Source organism: Macaca nemestrina, chromosome 3 (assembly GCF_043159975.1).
Source record: "Macaca nemestrina isolate mMacNem1 chromosome 3, mMacNem.hap1, whole genome shotgun sequence".
Lineage (NCBI taxonomy): Eukaryota > Metazoa > Chordata > Mammalia > Primates > Cercopithecidae > Macaca > Macaca nemestrina.
This window is the reverse complement of record NC_092127.1, coordinates 149,238,183-149,258,965: the sequence shown is the minus strand read 5'-3', so window position 1 is coordinate 149,258,965 and position 20,783 is coordinate 149,238,183. Positions and strand designations below refer to the sequence as shown.

The window sequence follows — 20,783 nt, the reverse complement described above, 5'->3', positions numbered from 1 at the left end:
CATTCACAACATGGCTAATTGATGCAAGAGACCTTTCAGCCTATTTCAGCTTTCAACTTGCCTCCCTCACTAGCTTAACCATCTCTAGCTTTTGATTTAAATGAGAAATGTGCGACTCTTCCTTTCACTTGAACATTTACAAAAGCCACTGTAGGGTTATTAATTGGCCTAATTTCAATATTGTTGTCTCTCAGGGAATAGGAAGGCCCAAGGAAAGGGAAAGAGAATGGGGAACGACTGGTCAGTAGAGCAGTCAGAACACACACACAACATGTAACCATTAAATTCACTGTCTAATATGGGCATGGTTTGCAGCACCCCCAAACAATCACAATAGTAACATCAAAGATCACTGACCACAGGCTATCATATCAGATATAATGATAATGAAAAAGTCTGAAATAGTGCAAGAATTACCAAATATGACACAGAGACATGAGCACATACTGTTGGAAAAATGGAGCTGAAAGATTTGTTTTACAAAGGCTTACCATAAATCTTTAATTTATTAAAAACACAGTATTGGCAAGGCACAATAAAGTGAAATGCAATAAAACATGGTATGCCTGTACTCTCCTGCTTCTTACCCTAATATTAGGTCACTAAATTCATATAGATCATGACACAGATGTATATGAAAATAAGTAATAGAAAACAACCACAGGACAATCTCATTTGATATATTATGATAGGTAGTTCTTAAAAGTAACTATTACACAAGATGACTAACCTGTCTACATGTTTCACAGGGACCTCGGTGACAACGCTGTGAACATCTATGAATTCCACATTCAAGTACTTTGTCACAACTGTCTCCACAAGTTGGTACATCTTCTGTACAAGGCAAAGAAAATCCTAAAAACAGACAAAAAGTCAATGTTAATAATAAGATACATTATTATTAAACATCAGCAAAATGCTATGTTCTTCAGGCTCCCTAAGGCATGCTGGCACTTTCAGACTATAAATTTTTGTATCCACATAATCATTGGGAAAAATTAACTTTAATGAAAATAATCCCTAATATTTGTTAAGCTTATGGTTTTTAAAAAGAAATTTGACACGTTACCATCCTCAAGAAACACATTTTTAAGGGCTCTCTCCTTCAGAAATAGTTATCTAAAGAAATGAGTCAAGACTACATAAATCATTCATGAATTTTCCTAATTTAAAAATTTGTTTTAAAAAATTTGCTCTGAACTACCCCACAAAGACAAAAAGAAAGATGTAGACTTTAAAACACTATAAAACTCAGGACAGGCGCAGTGGTTCACAGTTATAATCCTAGCACTTTGGGAGGCCGAGACAGGAGGATTACTTGAGGCCAGGAGTTCGCGGCCAACCTGGGTAACATAGGAAGAACCTATCTCTACAAAAATTTTTTAAAATGAGCCAGCCATGGTGGCAGGTGCCTGTATTCCCAGCTACTGAGAAGGCTGAGGCAGGAGGATCACTTGAGCCCAGGAGTCTGAGACTGCAGTGAGCTAGAATCACACCACTGCACTCCAGCCTGGGCAACAGAATGAAACCATCTCTCTTAAAAAACTGCAACAAGTACAAAATTATAAAACTCACCTTTAACATAAACATATTATGACAAGTATTAGAAGCAGTCTTTTTTTTTTTTTTTTTTTTTTTTTTTTTTTTTTTTTTTTTTTTTTTTTTTTTTTTGAGACGGAGTCTCGCTCTGTCACCCAGGCTGGAGTGCAGTGGCGCTATCTAGGCTCACTGCAAGCTCCGCCTCCCGGGTTTACGCCATTCTCCTGCCTCAGCCTCCCGAGTAGCTGGGACTACAGGCGCCCGCCACCTCGCCCGGCTAATTTTTTTGTATTTTTAGTAGAGACGGGGTTTCATTGTGTTAGCCAGGATGGTCTCGATCTCCTGACCTCGTGATCCGCCCGTCTCGGCCTCCCAAAGTGCTGGGATTACAGGCTTGAGCCACCGCGCCCGGCCAGAAGCAGTCTTATACACATGATGCTGTTATTTGTGGGGAGTCAAAGAAGCTGACTCAAAGTGCTATCCTACTATGCCTTTACCTGAAAGCAGCCTAAAATAAACTCACCTATAACCTATTACATAATAATGACAATAGCACAGCCTCTGCTATTATCAAACCCCACCAGAGTGGTACATTTGTTATAAATGATGTACTTACATTGACACATCATAATCACCCAAAGCTCATAGTTTATATAAGGGTTCACTCATGGTGTTGTATATTTTATAGGTTTGGACAAATGTATAACAACATATATTCACCATTACAGTATCACACGGAGGAGTTTCCCTACCCTGAAAATCTTCTATGTCTCTCCTATTCATCTCTCTCTCTCTCCCCAACCCCTGGAAGCCATTGATCACCACAGTTTGGACCTTTCCAGAATGTCATAGTTGGAGGCTTAAATTTTGTAGCTTTTTCAGACTGGCTTCTTTCATTTAGTAATATGCACTTAAGTTTCCTGGAGCACGTCTTTTGAATGTCTTTTCATGGCTTGATAGCTCATTTCCTATATATAAAAAAAAATAAGTCTTACTTGATTTCTGACATGGACAGAACCTTTTCCCAGATCGAGGACATTCTCCACAAGCACCAACATGGCAAACTTGCTCACATGTGTGATTACCACATGGCAGTGTTTTTCCACATACCTAAAATAAAACGCAATAAACACTAATGATTTAAAAGTTAACAAAAAAGACTTCATACAAGACACAATCTATTTTTCAATCACAAATAAACAACTGCTTATGTCCCTCATATTATTTTACTTTATATTTTATACAGGTGTCATACATATGTGTATATATAGGTAAATATATACATAGGTATATATAGGTACATATACGTATATATAGGTACATATATACATACATTTACACACACATATATTTCCTATGCACCAAAAAGTATATTTTAAAAATGCAATACGGAAAAAAACTACATGCAGCTTCATATGGCCTTTCACGAACAAGGAATTCTAAGTGGCACTAAAACCATGCCAATTCTAGGACAAGCAACCTATAAAACCAATCTTACTTCCTCAATTTGATTAATTCAAGAAGCAGAGAGGGGTGCTGGTTGAAGAGACGGGAAAGAGAAGAAGGGGACAAGAGCTAGCAAGAAAGAGTACAAATGTAGTGAATCCAAAATTCAATAAATACCTATTACTTTGAAAAAAATTTTTCCTCCAATAATTAAAAATGATATTAAATTTAAGAGTAGTTTCTTAAAACATGATATAATTCACCTGAGTTGCTATTCTTCCTTGCCTTTTATCCAACTAAACCTGATTAGCCTTGCTGCTTTCTAGGTTGTCTATGCTTTGTGTATTCTTTAATACCCACCCCTCGAAATGCATATAAACTTACTTGATCACAGTGCCATAGTGGACTTGCACAACTTCTTTCAGCTACTTTTTTGCCACAGACACACTTTTGTCTACTAACTCTTGGACAAGGTTGACAGCTTCCTAAAACCACAACGATAAATTAGCACAGAAATTGACTTTTGCTTAGTCAGAAAAATCTAATGGGTATGGCCTTTTACCTGCATGACAAGGATTTTCACACTTATGTTGCCCACAAAGCAACTTCCGTCCACATGGCAGCTGACAAGACCATTCCTTGGCACTGCACCTACGAGGGATAGGTTTTGCTTTCTTACAGTAACAAGTAGTTGTGACCATCTTTGGACAAGGAGGGCAGGGACCTAGAATTCAGTAAAAGCAAAAAAAAAAAAAAAAATCTCAAGTCAGAAACTAAAACTTTCAATTTCTACACCTATCAATAATTTCTAGAACTTTCTTTACTGATACTTGACAAAAGGCAATAACTTTCAATATTTTCTCATGGCAAACTTCAATTGTGAATTCAACTTTTACAATTTTTTTTTTGTCTCAACATAAGAAGAAATAATCACCCACAAACAATTAAAAATGCAATATATAACTCACCTGGATGACAGAGGAGTAAACATTTATGGCCACAAGAAGGTTTAAATTCACGCTCACATACTTGGCCGCATGAATGAGGCACAAGCCACGGATCTAAAGGTGGATCTTCCACTTTTCCACAATAGCAATAGTACCTACTAGGTGTTTCAGATCGTTTGTACTCAAACCTACATTTTGGACTACAAAGAAGAATAAATTATTAAAGCTAACTTCGCCTTTAAAAGCAACATGAGAGAGAAATATAAATGAACTTAGTAACAGAGTATATTCTGTTAAACCAGTTTTATGTTAAGGAACTCTGCTCCATCTTTGTGTTAGTAAAAAAAACAAGATCTTATTAAAATCTATTTCAACCATATAGAACAGCACTGCACAATATAATGTGCTGAGATGATGAAACAGTTTTATACCGGGATCGTCCAATACAGTAGCAATTAGCCACATACTGTGAGCACTTGAAACGTGGCTAGTGCTTACAACTGAGGAAGGAATCAAATTTCTTATTTTATAATTTCTGAATATTGAAATAGCTACATGTGGCCAGTTACCATGAATTAAACAGCACATATCTAGAATACAGCTACAAAAAGAAAGTAACATTAGTTTTCTACTAACTACCTGAACTTTATTCTTTTTTTTTTTTTTTTTTTTTATACTTTAAGTTCTAGGGTACATGTGCATAACGTACAGGTTTGTTACATATGTATACTTGTGCCATGTTGGTGTGCTGTACCCATCAACTCGTCAGCACCCATCAACTCGTCATTTACATCAGGTATAACTCCCAATGCAATCCCTCCCCGCCCCCCACCCCGTGATAGGCCCCGGTGTGTGATGTTCCCCTTCCCGAGTCCAAGTGATCTCATTGAACTTTATTCTTGAGAAATTCACTCTGCTATTCATAAAGCTCAACTTTTTAAGTTTTGTTTTGTGGATTACAAATAAACAAAATATATTAGCAACAGCAAACAGAAGAGAGAAGTCAGGTTATAGACAGGCAATACCACAAGAAACATGACTACAATTTAGAATTAAGGGGAAATAAACTTGAAAATAAAGAATTTCATAATTCACAACATCTAGCACAAAAAAATATAATTCTTTTTTTTTTTCTTTTTTGAGACAGAGTCTCACTCTGTCACCCAGGCTGGAGTATAGTGGCGCAATCTCATCTCACTGCAACCTCTGCCTCCTAGGTACAAAAAATTCTTGTGCCTCAGTGTCCCAAGTAGCTGGGACTACAGGTGTGCACCACTACGCCCAGCTAATTTTTTGTATTTTTAGTAGATTCGGGGTTTTTGCCATGTTGGCCAGGAGTTGAAACTCCTGACCTCAAGTGATTCACCAGTCTTGGCCTCCCAAAGTGCTGGGATTACAGGCATGAGCCACTGTGCCCAGCCCAAAAAAAGATATAATTTGAATGTGCCTAAGTCAAAGAAAAGTTCAAGTACCATGAAAGGCTTTAAACTTCCACCATTAAAATAAATAAATTTTGGTAGTAGAAGTGTTAACCTTCAGCTCTATCAGAAATGTACTTGTAGATCATCATAGATGACTTCATTCTCAAAAGACGCTTTAACCTTATCTCCCAGACAAATGAGTATAGTTAGTACATTACACGGGAACAAGTTTCATATTAACATTTAAATTTCTTTTGTATCATATACAAAATATTTTCATCGTCATAAGAATATGTTCGGTTTCCAAATAAATGCCACATAAATATTCAAAATAACCAAAAGATATTTGTTCTTGTAATGAAAAATCAAAAACAAAATATTAAGTTCATCTGTCTCTGGAATAAATAACTGGCACTTTATTGGAAGAGTTCAATTTTTTTTTATTAAAAGTGTTTACTATTCCTTTAAGCTAGTGTGGAGGGGGATATGTATTTTTAATAAGCGTAGGTATGGATGACTAACAGGCAACTCAACATACCTTAACACTGCCCATCAGCACTGAAACTGAACTGGCCCAGTGAGGGTAATATATGCAAATGTATGAGTTTTATTTTAAAATGGGATGACAACAATGAAATGTAATTATGCTAGATCTTATTCATTAAAAAGTAGTATCTTAGTAGAAACCTGTATTTTAAATTTTTTATTTCCATAAAATAACTTAAAATTATTAACATTTTACCAAGTTCTAGCTCCATCTTGATGAGGATTAAACAAAATGGGTTCTTAACCAGAACGGTCATTTATTTTCTTAAAAAAGTATGAAATATGAAACACAAAGTATATAGCACAGCTGATTAAACTGTTGTTCCTTTTAAATTAGAAGTAACAGTACATTTTTTTTTTAATTGATCCTTTCCTTCTCTATGGCAAAATGACTACTTAAAACAGAAGTGAGGGTAAAAAAATATATACGTAAGGTTTAAATCTCTAAACTAACAAGCTGGAACACCTGGCTTAATTCCGTACCTATTAAACACTAAAAGTCCTCCACCACAAGTAAATAATATGCAGGAGCAAAACAAATATACTTTGAAATGTTTGAAACAGTTTTCAAAAAGTGTGCATTCAATGAAAAGAAAAATAACAGTTCTAAAAGCAAGGTCAAAAAACATAACTCAGATGAAAGAATAGCAAAAGCACTGAATTTAAAAGTAAGAAATCCTAGGTTTCAAATTTTGGCTCCACTACTTAAGAGTGAGGAGCGTGAAATCATCTCCCTTCAATTAACTTCAATATCCCCATTGGTAACAGGAAAATAAAATCTCTCACAGATTGCTGAGAATTATTTTTACATACTCTTCTAAAAGTCACCAGCATGTCTAAATGTTTTTTAAAAACTACACCACTGGCCAGATGCGGTGACTCACACCTGTAATCTCAGCACTTTGAGGGGCCAAGGTGTGTAGATCACCTGAGGCCAGAAGTTCAAGACCAGCCTGGCCAACATGGTGAAACCCCATCTCTACTAAAAATACAAAACTTAGCCGGACATGGTGGCGGGCACCTGTAATCCCACCTACTCTGGAGGCTGAGACAGGAGAATCGCTTGAACCGTACAGGCAGTGGCTGCAGTGAGCCGAGATCACACCACTATACTCCAGCCTGGGCAACACAGCAAAACTGTCTCAAAAAAATAAAAATTTAAATTTAAAAAAAAAAAACTCAAAATTTTAAACATAAAATTAGTTACTAAAGTTACAAAATGTGACCACACAGAGCCCCTGAAGCTTATGCTTCATTACTTTGACAGTCAATCTACCTCTCTGGACAGCCAACATGAATGAGTTTCTTGTTGTCTTTACTTAGCAGAGATATAAAATTCGACTCTCCAACTCTTTCTGGAAATATAACAAAAGTTCTCAAGACCAAATAATCATCAATAATAAGCAAAACTAATAAATGTAAAAAAATAATGATATTGTATATTATACACTTGCAGTTTTGAGATTTGGGAGGATAAAACTGGGAATCTTATAATCAGAATACATTAAATGATAGTCTTGTACAAGGTAATAATAATGCATCCTCATAGAATTCTGGACAAGAAGATCACAATTATGAATGATTCTCAGTCCTACAGAAAACTGAAAGTCCTTTCAAAGGATAATTAAGGAACTGTTTTGCAGAGGAAAAATTAAGTCTGGATGATTTATTAGTTATATAAATTCAAATTGAAAAAAACCAGCCTTTATCAAGGTTCCATATATTTACACACCAAATGACTAATTAAAGGCCCAACATGGATATTGAAACCACCAATAAAGCAACGTAGAATCTACAATTTTCATTTATTCTACAAATTTAATAATCCAACTAGGCCAGGCGCAGTGGCATGCCAGCCTAGTTGGCACTTTGGGATTTTTTGGGATGGGTCACCTGAGGTCAGGAGTTCAAGACCAGCCTGGCAGACATGGTAAAACCCCGTCTCTACTAAAAATACAAAAAATTAGCCAGGCGTAGTGATGGGTGCCTATAATCCCAGCTACTCAGGAGGCTGAGACAGGAGAATCTCTTGAACCCAGGAGGTGGAGGTTGCAGTGAGCCAAGATCACCATTGCACTCCAGCCTGTGTGACAAGAGTAAAACTCCATCTGAAAATAATAATAATAATCCAACTAACTAGAAAAAGTTACCAAGGCCAGGGATAATCTCTCTTTCCAAAATCATCATCAGTCACAGAAGATACAAGAAACTCGCTGTCTTTAGCCCACTTCTGGATACAGGGCATGTGAAATATACAGAAACATCCCGAACAGCTCCAAACCTAAGACAAAGGTATCAGAAGTTAATATATGTTAATTTTTCTTTGTTAATTGTAAAATAATTTAAAACGAGTATCACACTAAACTATTTTCAAGAGCTACCTAAGGATTAAAGAAAAAAGGTCTTTCCTTCCAGTATAACAGAACTGTTTCATGGGAAATGCATTTAAAGTAGAATATGTTAAAGAAAATTATTATTAATCACACAGATTCATTCAGCTAGAAATAATTACTGCTAACATTCTGGACAGTCTCCAAATTTATATATATTTTTTTCATACTTTTAAAAAATAAGGTCATACTATAATAACTGAAATGTAATTTTATAGTCTTTCTTATAAGCATATTTATAGCTATACATTACATCATGTAGACGTAGGTACTTAAATTTCTTGTTGTTGGATGGTTATTTCCAAGTATAAATAATACTACGAAAGAATCCTTAAACATAAATATGCACATATATATCTACATAGCCCTTTTGTTACATAAAACCTGTTAGTCTAACACCTAACTAATGCTAAATTTTAAAAATTAGGTAATCAAAAACTAAGAATATACATAATTTAAAAGCTTAAGAATAATACTAAATTCATTTTTAAAACCTGCCAAATAATTTGATAAAACTGATAAAAATCAGTTCCCCTTTCCTTATAACATTTTACAACTGTTCGAGAAAATCAGATATGTAGCATATTGCATGAGCTAACAACAGCATTAAACAGCCAACTTCTTAGTTTGGGTTATCCCCAAAGCAGTATCTGAGATAAGAACTTGGATGCAGGAGTAAGGGGACTAGATGGGAAAAAGAAATGCCAATGAATGGCATATTGTTGAGCTGATTACCACTAAGGGCCACAGAAGCTCAATCCTACAGGGGACCATCTGCAGAACCATGTAAAACACGCCTTGGACTGCCCAGCCCCAACCACTAATGATAAGGAGGTTGGGGCATTCACCTACCAAGTCCCTGTGGTGCAATGTTGCTGCAAGGGGCTTTAACTCTCCAGTGCTTCTGCACTATAGCCATGTACTAGCTAAGTCAATTTCCAAGAAGAAAATTCAGAGGTGGAAAAAACGCACACACACAGCAAGTGTTTAAAGTGGGTTTGTATCTGCATGCAGAGATTATGCATTCCCTGTAGCTGAAATCAGAGTAAACCAACTAGATGTGACTCTAGGCACAAAAGGAATCTATATCTGATATACTCTTCTATCCAACCAGAGCATGTTAAATTTCTGATTCACTCTACATGACCAAACTATTTCATCTGACTTGATTTGCTTTCTCTAGGCAATGCTGCTATAATAGTAGTGAATTAATCTAAGGTCTAAATGTTGAGTCTTTCATATTCAGTAATCACTTCTTAATTGCTTCATTAATGCCCTTTTAAATTTACATAGAGATATTTTTATCACTAGGCCATAGCTCCTCCAAGGACATGAGTTTTGTCCAAATCTCTCTCCCCACTGACCCTCACCACTTCCCAAAATGCCTTTAACACAGGATACGCTAACTAATTAAGCCATAAGTGTTACTGCCAAGTTCTACTTTCTTGAAGATACGGACTGTATCTTTTTCCAAACCCAATAAAAGTAGTAAAATATAGTACATTTTAACATTTCACTTTTGTGGGAATCTATAAAGTACAGATGCTAAAAATGTTCTATCAAATCAACATTTGCATTAAAACTGAAGACAACTAAGTTATTTCAATAGTGCTAAAAATACTGGATACTCATTTAGTGGTAATTTTTTAAAAATTATATATTTTAAAATGAAGATCAATTCATATACAAAATTTTCAAATGAAGTATTTTTAAACAAAAGTAAACAAAAGAATAAATCATTAAATATTATAAGTGCAAACTAAGATATTTTGGGGAGATACATTAATATAAATAAGGAGAAAAACTTACTGCTTGGTTTCTCTTCACCGAAGCAATACAAATTAAGCATGTCATAGCCCCTGCTTGAAAAGCTTCATTTACATATTGTTTTGTTCGCTCTAATTCACGTGTATCTCCATCTGGAAATTTAAAAGATTGAAAATCTCACCCTAAACAACATCTGAAAATAACACAAACTCACTAATAGCACCACATTACGTAAGAACTGTCTAGCACTATCAATTGCTCAAAATATAGCTGTAAAACAAGAAGTTTTTTTAAAAAAGTAACCAATGAGCTGTCAAGAGGTAACAAAGTCTGTGTATTAAATCTTGTATACATGGTTCAAAATCAGCACCTCAGCTCTCTCTCTCAGTTATACTTACTTTTTTGGCTATTACAATTCTCAACAAATTTGTTGGAGGCAGAGCCATAAGCAAGAGCTGGAAGATGTAAAGTCTTAAGGAAACGCAAAGTGTGAAAGAAAGCCTAAACTAATTAGTAGAGTCACTTAGCATAAATATAAGCATAGATGTGAGTGAGTGGGGGTGTGTGTGTGTGTGAATTTAGTAGGTGTATTCTTAATAAACACTTGTTGATGAAAAGACCCTGAGGTTTTTACAGTACGATAACCACATCTCATGAAATATGTTCACTATTTCTGCTTAAGAAGGCAGAATAAGCTTTTTAGAAAAAACAGTACCAGACGTTTTCTTTGAGTAATTACTGAGTGCTTACTTGCTAGACACTGTACTATTAGTACTTCAATAGGATTAAATGAGCTATTATCTTCATTTTACAAATGAGAAAACTGAGGCACAAAAGAATTAACTTCAGTTTGCCTACAAAGTGAACCCTCTTAACCTCTACGCTACACTGCAGTGAGCAGTTACTGCAGGAAGATCCAACAAATAACAAGTAACAGCAAAATGAAAAATAGAACAAGTCACCTAAAGCACAAATGACAATAAAAGGGCAATAATCTGAGTCACTTTAGTATGAGAAAAATAAGCCTGCATGGCTTTAGAACAATAAAGATATGTTCAATAGAGGTTGACTGAGTCTTCAAAAAAAAGTAGATTAAAACATAAACTAACATAAGTACAGAACTTATCATGGTAATAACGTGGTTCAAGCCAAAATTTAAGTTGCCAAAAAGAAAAATGACATAAATAGGACATGTGGCTAATTCTTTACTTTCTAAAATCATCTGAACAAACACAGCACTTACAAAAGCTTGCCCTACCATAAAATAAATGTGATTTAGGACATTAAACAAAATAAACACAAACATACTCTCAAAACTATAAATTATTATAAAATTATTAAAGACAATTGCTTTATTTTAAACAAACATTGTAGTATTTTAAAAAATCCTTAAGAGCAGAATAATAATATGGGGTGTCTATTTTGCTTTTCAACTCAGCTGGCATTAACAGATACAAAACATTTTAAATTTCATCTAATTTAACAGCTAACTCAAAAAACAGTATTTAAGAAGAAGACAGAACAGACTTTTACAAAATAAAAACTAACCTTATATTTTAAAAATTTATGTAAGATTTCTTCGAAACATTTAAAGTTTGGCTGCATCAATAAAATGTACTGCCCAGCACTTCACAGTGGATAGCATGGCATTTGAAGTCATGCATTTTAAAAAATCACTCTGGCAACTAAAGAAAAATGAGTATGTGGAGGCCAAGACTGAAAGCAGGAAGTACCCGTTAAGAGGTAGTTACAGCAGATAAAGCAAAAAATGAGCTTGAGCAAGTGACCTAATGTGTCTCGGTTTTCTCATCTGTAAAATTAGTAGTAACAGTTATCTACCTCACAATTATTATATGGATTTAATCCACATTAAGCAGCTGTAAAGGCTTAAACTAGGCAGTAACAGTACACAGGCAGAGTAAGGGTAGATTTAAGAAATTTAGGAAGTAAAACTTAGGAGGACTTGGTGACAATGAGATTGTATCAGTTTTAAAAGGTGATGTTCATGTCAAGATTCAGAAGGAAGAGTGCTGTGTCTGCTGAGCTGTCTGACATGGGCAGAGGGAGAATTGCAGTAAACAACATGCATATGCCATCTCTGCTCCCAGATGGCTGGCTTGGGAGGGTGACTGAGAAAACTGTAGTGCTATTAAGATAAAGAACACAAAAGAATAAAAAAGTTCTCTTTCAACAGCAGTTTGATGTGTCCATGCATCAGCAAGATAGAGATACTCATCAGGAAGTTGGCCATGCAAGTCCGAAATTTGAGAGAAGAATCACAAAAATGCAAAGGCTGTGCTCAAATAAAAATGAACTCCTTTGGTAAAGTCCTGGTCTTCAATTCAATAATGTTAAGGTGGGAACCATCCCATTACTCTGGCATGTATGTTCTTAAATCAAGTGATCAGATTTTCTTACATTGGTAGAGGCAAAAGAATGGGAATCAAATACTAATGAATTTTATACAAAACACAGCATATAAAAATTACCATAACACTGTAAGACTAAAAGCAGATTAAAAATTAATAAAACTTACAAATGACAAATGTTTTCTACATGCTAGACTGAAAGACATTATTGCATTTCCTGTTGTAAAATAAAATCTGACTCTATCTAGAATGGTTCAAGCGAAGTCCTCTCAAAGCAGAAAACTTCTTAAGATTATTTTCTATAAAGTCCTTTAGAAACAAGAAACCCTCTAACCTTAGAATTACTTTTTATCAATTCTTACCTTGCCAAACTAGACTTCTCAGCCAAACTTCCTAATCTTAATTCCTTAGCAGTTATGGTAAATTCCTTAGAAACCTACTCGATGATGTGCAACTATCTTCATGATCCTATCAGTATACTCAGGCAACTACCTAACCACCAAGGTTATGGGTTGGGAAGGAAAGGGTGAAATACATAAATTCTTCTGTCTGAAGACTTGAGTAACTCTCAGCCAGGCACAGTGGCTCACGCCTGCCACTTTGGGAAGCTGAGGTGGGAGAATTCCCTGTAGCCAGGAATTCAAGACCAGTCCTGGCAACACAGGAAAACCCTGTCTCTACAAAAAAATTCTAAAAAAATTAGCCAGGCATGGTGGTGTGCGCTTGCAGTACCAGCTACTTGGGAGGCTAAAGCAGGAGGGTCACTTGAGCTTGGTAGTTCAAGATTGTAGGGAGCTATGATCACACCACTGCACTCCAGCCTGGGCAATAGAAGAAGACTGTCTCCAAAAAAAAAAAAAAAAAAAAAGACTAACTCTCATGCTCTTTATTTGCCTTTATGCTAACTCATGCTCAAACTCTGTTATGCTTCTGATTCTGTTGTACCAACAGTCCTGAATCCTGGCATCACTGGCCTTATACTTCTCATGAAAGCACAATATAATAACTAAGGAACACATTAGTATAGAGTAGAAGAGAGCTTAGGATGTGGGGCCTTATGATCAAGGGAAGACATGACTGAAAAAGGAAACAAATTTTTTAAAAGAAAGCAGCAGCTATGATAGAAAATCTCTAATAATCAAGCCACAAAATACATTAAACATTCCAGCAAACAGATACACAGCACAGACTACACAACAGGCACTACCATAAGCACTACGGTACTTACACATAGTGATTCATTTCATCCTAACAACTCTAAGGTACTTAGTGTCACTATACCCATTTTACAAAAGAAGAAACCGAGCCCCTAAGATGCTAAGCAATATGTCAAACATCCTACAGCCAAGTAGCAAAGCCAAGAATCAAACCATGGCAATCTGGCTCAAATGTCAATGTTCTTAACTGCTGTACAACGCTGCTTTTCCCCCATAAACAGGTACAAAAGTAACCATCTAATCTCCTCAGAATTTTCCTGCTTTTACAGAGAAGATGCAATCATCCCAGTAATGGCTCTAAAGCTAAGTAAACTAGGTTTAAACGCAGCTCTCCCAATTACTAATGGTGTAACTCTAGGAAAGTCACCTCTTCTCTGTAGAATTGTTTCCCAAAATATTTCTAAGGTTTTTCCTGGTTTTAACAGTATACTAAAGTAAGAAAAAGAACCAAGCAAGGGTATAAATATATATTACTAATAAAAGGTATATAAACAATATGACATTTCTATAAATATATTAATAAATGTTGACATTACATGCAAAATACTACTACTTTTTTTTTTTTAATTGAGACAGTCTTGCTCTGTCTCCCAGGCTGGAGTGCAGTGGCGTGATTTTGGCTCACTGCAACCTTCACCTCCCAGGTTCAAGCAATTCTCCTGCCTCAGCCTCCTGAGTAGCTCGGATTACAGGTGTGCACCACCACGCCCACCTAATTTTTTTGTATTTTTAGTAGAGACGGGGTTTCACCATGTTGGCCAGGCTGGTCTCAAACTCCTGACCTCGAGTGATCCCCCCGCCTTGGCTTCCCAAAGTGCTGGGGTTATAGGCACGAGCCACTGTGCCTGGCCTACATGCAAGAATATTTCCAATAATAATTTTAAAGTATAAAAGGCAGAAAGTTTGACAATATTTACATTTAAAATAATCTATTTTTACACTTAATACTAAAGTGGTACACAGCAACATCACTTTGGCCCATTCTCACATAAACATATGTGGCTTTAAGAGCAACCAGATATAAACCACAGATAACACGAATGTACATGTCAAACCTGAGGGAATTTAGGTTTTTCTTTTTTTTAAAGTATGGCTAGGTGCAGCACATGCCTGTAGTCTCAGCTACTCAGGAAGCTGAGGCAGGAGGATCATTTGAGCCCAGGAGTTCGAGGCTGCAGTGAACTATGATTGTACCACTGCAGTCCAGCCTGGGCAACAGGATAAGACCCCAACTCTAAAAATAAATACATCAGATGTTGTAAATAAGATATAAAATAAGGAAATAAAGAATTAAAAAGACTTCAAGACACATTTAACACGATGAAAAAAATGAATAGATTGAGGGGGTACACAAAGTCCTCTAGTTAAATTAAATCATCAAAACCAGAAAAAAACTTGCCCCAGTTTGTTGCTCCAGAGCTTTAGCAGCCCCATCCAAGCTTTCTACTGAAATGCCAATTAAATACATACAAAGGCCTCCCAAGGCTATAAAAGAGCCATTGCCATTCTATTTGCTTTATACAAAAATTAGTATTACACAATGTATAACTCAAATACCAAAGTGTACAAAAATTCAACTCTAGAACACACAGTGCTCGTCTTAAGACATAACATCTATTCCATATAGAACAAAGGCATTACCAAAAAAATGTCAGGAATACAGTTTCATTGACGTCAAAGGTCAAAATTTAGATGATCAGTACCTGTCTGAGTAGTGTATGTTATAAACGTATTTGCAACTATTTTTCCTTGTTTTCCTTCAAAATCTTCATCTCCTTCTTCTTCAGATGAAGAGCTAAAGTGTTCTTCAACAAGTTTTCTGGCTGCAGCTTGGTTAGCTTTCTTGATTTCTTCAAATTTTTTCTGAGATATTAGCTCTGTTTAAAAGAAAAAAGTTTCATTTCTGCAAAACAATCTCTCAAAAAGAAAAGCATAATGTGCTATCATTTTACAACATGCATTTCAAAGTCACCTTTGGAGCATTCTATCTTCCTGTAATCCATGAGAAAAGTATTTTGAAATTCCTTGACACACAAATAAAGCGGATACCACAACAAAAACTTACACTTTTGTAAATATCCTGCTAAAATGCAGCAAATTTTTATGAAAAAGGTGATTAACAAATCAACAAAAACATACGAAAATACAATAGAATTATCAAAATACTGGTGATCAACTTCAAAATAAGGACTAACAAAAATTAAGATGTTTTAAAGTACATTGTGCACAATAATTTTTAAGAAGTGAGGAAACATGTCCACAGTGAGCACATAAAGAATCAGGGAAGGTAGGTACTTCAAACTACCACCTTCTGAACAACAGGTAGGACAGGACAGGACGGTCCAGCCCAGTCCAGCCCAGTCCCACGAAAGAGTTTGTATCAGCAGTACTCACTATACACCTACTATATTTATAATCGGCTTCTTAGGTCAAAAACTTTTTGCCTTTAGTATTGACTTTTTGTGATCACAAAAAAATAAACATTTTACATTAATCCACACAAAATACTAACATGGAAAACATGTTTCTTCCAACTTCATTCCAAAAAGAATGTTAATTTTGGATTTGTTCTTCCACTATTTAGCACTATCTGTACTTCTCATTTTGTTACTTGATTAATCATGCAAAACAAAATCAGATTACTTCACTGCACATACTCCCAAAGAAGCTTCAAACTTCTTGAGAGCAAGGACCACGGGGATTTTCTTCAAGCACTAAGTGTTAATAAGCTCTTATGGACAGCAAACACAGTTTAAGAAGGGAGCCATAAACCTGCAGAATTGATCTGAGTTCATGAATTCCCATCTTGAGAGGATTTTAAATTTACTGATTGACTATTTTAAAATTCACATTGTACTTGAAACTGATGAGCCACTACCAAGAGAAGCTCTCTTAGCTTAGGTGGTATATTCATACTTGATTATGTTCCCTCATGAAACATTTTCCTTTTCTTATTGCAGCCAGTTTGGTTAGGGGTTATTAACAAAACAAACTGAGTATTTCAAGTAAACCAGGACCAAAATGTATATCATGCTTCCCTAGCAATCTTTGAGCACTGGGAAAAAAGAACTGGCTATGAGATATATAACTCAAAACTTGTCATAAAAGAGATGATAAATGTCATTAATCTATGGGAAATTAGCACTTAAAAGACATAAGAAAAAAGGCTGAATTGGACAGAGATAATGAGAACATTCATAACCTGATAAATGTATTCATCTAACATCATCTCAAGGTAAAGACAAGTTGACAACGCAACCTTCTCACGTATTATTTCTTACAGCCAAATCTCAACTATCCAGGTAGAGAATGCTTGTTTTCATTCTACCCACAAGATCTAAGAAAGTTTACCAAACCTGTTCACACGTCTCCATATTGCATACCTTATCATTACCACCATTAACTGCATGCTAAGACAATACCACCTACGTTTAAAATTAGCCTAGGAGAAAAATCACTGATACTCAATTCTGCTACCCACCCGAAAAAAAATGTATCCTGAAATGCATTCCAAACACAAAAATAAAATGATTTCAGGGATTATTCCCTCGGCCCCATGCACAACCGTAAGTGCTCCCTGGCTCCACGAAAACATGGTCTCGGATGAAAGGTATTGATATATCGGAGGCAACACCAGATATATCCACAGAAGGACATGGAATTTGTAAATAGGAACTACAGTCAAGGAAGGTATCAAAAGCTCAAGTGCTTACAAGGAATAGAAAAGTCAAGAAACAAAGGCAAAGGTAAAGATGACAAAAGACACCTGGCTCCAGAAATGAGAGAGAATGTGAGAGGGAGTGCCCAAGTCCAATCTAAATGGGATTTCTGTGACTCAGCTGAGCTGACTGTTGCCATGCACAAAGATACTAAAGCCACAAGGTTGTTAACCAGATTTTTAAAAACGACAAACAAACGCTGACAACCAATCCACATATAAAACTGTGTTAACCAAACAACACTATAGACCAAATCAGAACACCGGGCCACACTTTACAACTTATGGTCTGGAGATTCAAGCAGGCAAGAGTGGAGGGAAGGAACAAAGGTAATACCACCTAAAATTAAGATGAAAGAGGTGCGATGGAAATCTACCTAGAGTGCCGAAAAGAGCTGCCACCTGAAAGGCTGGAGAAGTGGGCCGGAAAACAAACTCCCGAAGGAGGGGAAAAGCAGTGAAAGAGAGAAGGCGAGGGCGGAGGCGGTCCTGACTAGCAACTGCCTTAGGAGGCATCCAGGTGAGCCCGCGGGCGGGAGCCATTCTCACCGCTGGCTGCGGGAGTCTGCAGGGCTTGGGATCCCGCTGGGCTGTGCCTGCTCCCTGCAGCCGCCGAGGTCGCGACTCCTCCGGGACTGGCGCCAAAAGGAACGGCGCCCACCGACCCCTTCTCTCGCCCTCCTCCGGCGCCGCGGAGATGGATTCCATTTCCTGAGGGGGCGGCAGTGGCCCGTCCCCGGGCTCGGCCTCTGCCACCGGCCACCTGGCGCCAGGAAGCTTCCATCCCTGCAGAGGAGAAAAAAAAAAAAAAGAGTGGAAGGAGGTGAGCGCAGCGACGACCGAGGCGAAGGAGGAGAGAGTCGGTGCGGAAACCCCGTATGAGGGACCGAGTGAGGAAGGTTCCTGCAGGACGGGCACCGAGTTTCAGGAGGTCGCGGCCCTGCCTTTACCGGAGGGCGAGTCCCCGCCAAGCCCGGGCTTTGGAGATGGACCGAAGAGGCGAGGGAGGACTAGGCAGAGAAATAAACCGCGGAGCAAGGAGCACACAGTGCCCAAGACGGAAAGCCGGAGGAGAAGAGGAAAGCGCCTCCTCAGCCTCTGGGGGAGCGTAGTAGGGGAAGAGTCACAGACTGACCCTGCGGCTCCTGCCCGGAACCAACCGCAGCGGTAGACCCCGCTGAAAGCTACGTCTCCTTACCGACGGCGCTCGCCCCAACAGACTACAACTCCCAGAAGCCCTCGCCCGCGGTCCGGCGACTGCGTGGCAGCACGGGCCGCTTCCTTATCCGGAAAAGTGCGGGGGTTGGGCGTGAGGGGAACCCCAAGCGCCTGCGCTGGCCTCTGAAAACTACAACTCCCGGCGTGCTCTGGGGCTAGGGAGGGGTCGAAGGTCATAGGGGCGGACGATGGTGGAGGTGGGCGGGTCCAGAGGGTCTAGGGACTCCCCAGTTTGCTTCTGCTTCTGCAGGACTGCCCTAAACCCAGCTGGGTATGAGGATTTCATGGCTCTGTCCCAATTGGCTCTCTGTCATATTTTATTATCCTTGCCTTTGGGCTTGCGGATGGCAGGAGGTGTCAATGTAAAATAATCAAAAGCACAAAGTTTGAGGATAGCCCACCTTAGAAACACCGACTCCTAGGAAAGCAGTCAGCCTTCCGAGGTAGAGATTTAAGATTTCGTTTATGTAGGCAGAAACGGAGACGTTTTTAGGAGGATTACAACATTTTCTCATACAAGGTTAGCGAATAGTTACAACAATTTGCTTATAGACAGTATTTCTTTTTGGGAAGGGTACGTTTAACGTTTTTCATAAAGGATTTTCTTTCATCTGATCTAAGCAAACCAGGGCAACAAAGCAGAACTTAATCTATAAGGATCATTAAGAAGGCAGGAAGTTTTTGTCCTTAACTTCGTTTAATTCTCTCTACCCATTGTATAGAACAAGAAAAATAAGAAAGCAAGTTAATCTGTAATCTGAGAAACAGAAGTTGTAACCATGTGTGACTCCGATGACAGTCACATCTCTCTCCAGGCTTAGTGAGTTTTAGGTTCCAACAGCCTTTAAATTGTATTTATTTTCATAGGGAAGTCTCATTAACAGGAAAGGCACTTACATTGAAAACGCTTTGAGGTTGGTCACTGTGAAGGAGGGAAATTTGGGGGAGAGTTGCAGGAAAGTGGCTTGAGTAGTAAAAGTACCATTCTAAAATGCTAGAGCAATGTAGAAAATAAATCTAAAACCTGTTATTGTCATAGTCCCTTGTAGTGTGCAATGAGGCTTCCCTGGAACATGATAATTTTTACCTTCACAGCATCTCCCTAAAATAAATTTTGTTAAGGAAAATAGTTGAGGGCCAGGACCTAAATCTTATGATTTTGCTGAGTTTTCCTGTAAGATACATATGCATATATACAGTCGGGTAGATTGCAAAAATTCATTCTGGGGTCTATCTGGGACTGAGAAACATATTGATGGCTCTGTGGGATTATACAGTCCTTAAACAGTCCTTCAACTTAGTTAATTCTTCTATTTTTATCATAACTTTCTATTATAATAGATAGAATTTGTTAGATGTCAGGCACTGTTTAAAGTGTTTTACGTTATGTATTAACTAATTTCGTACTCACAGTAACCCTATTTATTATCCCCATTTTACAACTGAGAACACTGAGGCACAGAGAGATTAAGCAATTTGCCCTTGATCATACAGCTAGGAAGTAGTGAAGCCAAGATTCTATCCTAAGTAGTCTAATATTAGAAACCATGCTTTTAATGTCTTAAACATAGACATTGCAAAATTGCCTGTACATTAACCAAACTCAAAAATGAAGTCCCATGGCCAGGCATGGTGTCTCACGCCTGTAATCCTAGCACTTTGGGAGGCCGAGGCAGGTGGATCACCTTAGGTCAGGGGTTTGAGGCCAGCCTGGCCAACATGGCGAAACCCTGTCTCTATTAAAAATACAAAAATTAGCCGGGCATGGTGGTGGGTGCCTATAATCACAGCTACTAGGGAGGCTGAGGCAGGAGAATCATTTGAACCCGGGGGCAGAGGTTGCAATGAGCCAAGATCGTGCCATTTCACTCCAGCCTAGGTGAAAGAGCAAAACTCCATCTCAAAAAAATGAAAAGAAAAAAAGAAATAACATATCTGAGAATGATATAACTTCATTGGTTAGAAACTAAGAGGTGCACAGCAGCTCTCTTAATGCTGCACTTGTATAAGAACTGTAAGTTTAAAGCTGCAACCAGCTTTCAAAGTTTGAAAACCCTGAAGAGAGATTTTTCTTCAGTGGGGTTTTCACATACAGGAAAGGAGCTGTTAAACTCTGAGAGAGAATATAGTAATTATCACTAGGTAATGTCCAAGAAGTATTCAGTGGCTACTAAAAAGAGAGATCCTTCTTAGAGTTATGTTATA

General features: G+C 37.6%; 1 protein-coding gene across 4 annotated transcripts in view; it reads right to left on the bottom strand.

The window, feature by feature from the left end:
* Nucleotides 1-18,613, bottom strand: part of LOC105487671 (nuclear transcription factor, X-box binding like 1) — a 73,270-nt gene extending 54,657 nt beyond the window's left edge. Inside the window, exons 1-10 of one of the 4 annotated variants that reach the window (XM_011751182.3) lie at nucleotides 18,559-18,613; nucleotides 17,910-18,146; nucleotides 15,346-15,519; nucleotides 10,099-10,208; nucleotides 8,050-8,180; nucleotides 3,954-4,132; nucleotides 3,548-3,709; nucleotides 3,370-3,470; nucleotides 2,535-2,649; nucleotides 731-855 (exon numbers count right to left, since the gene is read on the bottom strand). In XM_011751182.3, coding sequence (XP_011749484.1) covers nucleotides 731-855; nucleotides 2,535-2,649; nucleotides 3,370-3,470; nucleotides 3,548-3,709; nucleotides 3,954-4,132; nucleotides 8,050-8,180; nucleotides 10,099-10,208; nucleotides 15,346-15,519; nucleotides 17,910-18,144 — 1,332 coding nt within the window. In that variant the 5' untranslated portion in view covers nucleotides 18,145-18,146; nucleotides 18,559-18,613. The other 3 variants (XM_011751180.3, XM_011751181.3, XM_011751183.2) reach the window with 3 other exon arrangements.
* Between the last annotated feature and the right edge of the window lie 2,170 nt (nucleotides 18,614-20,783).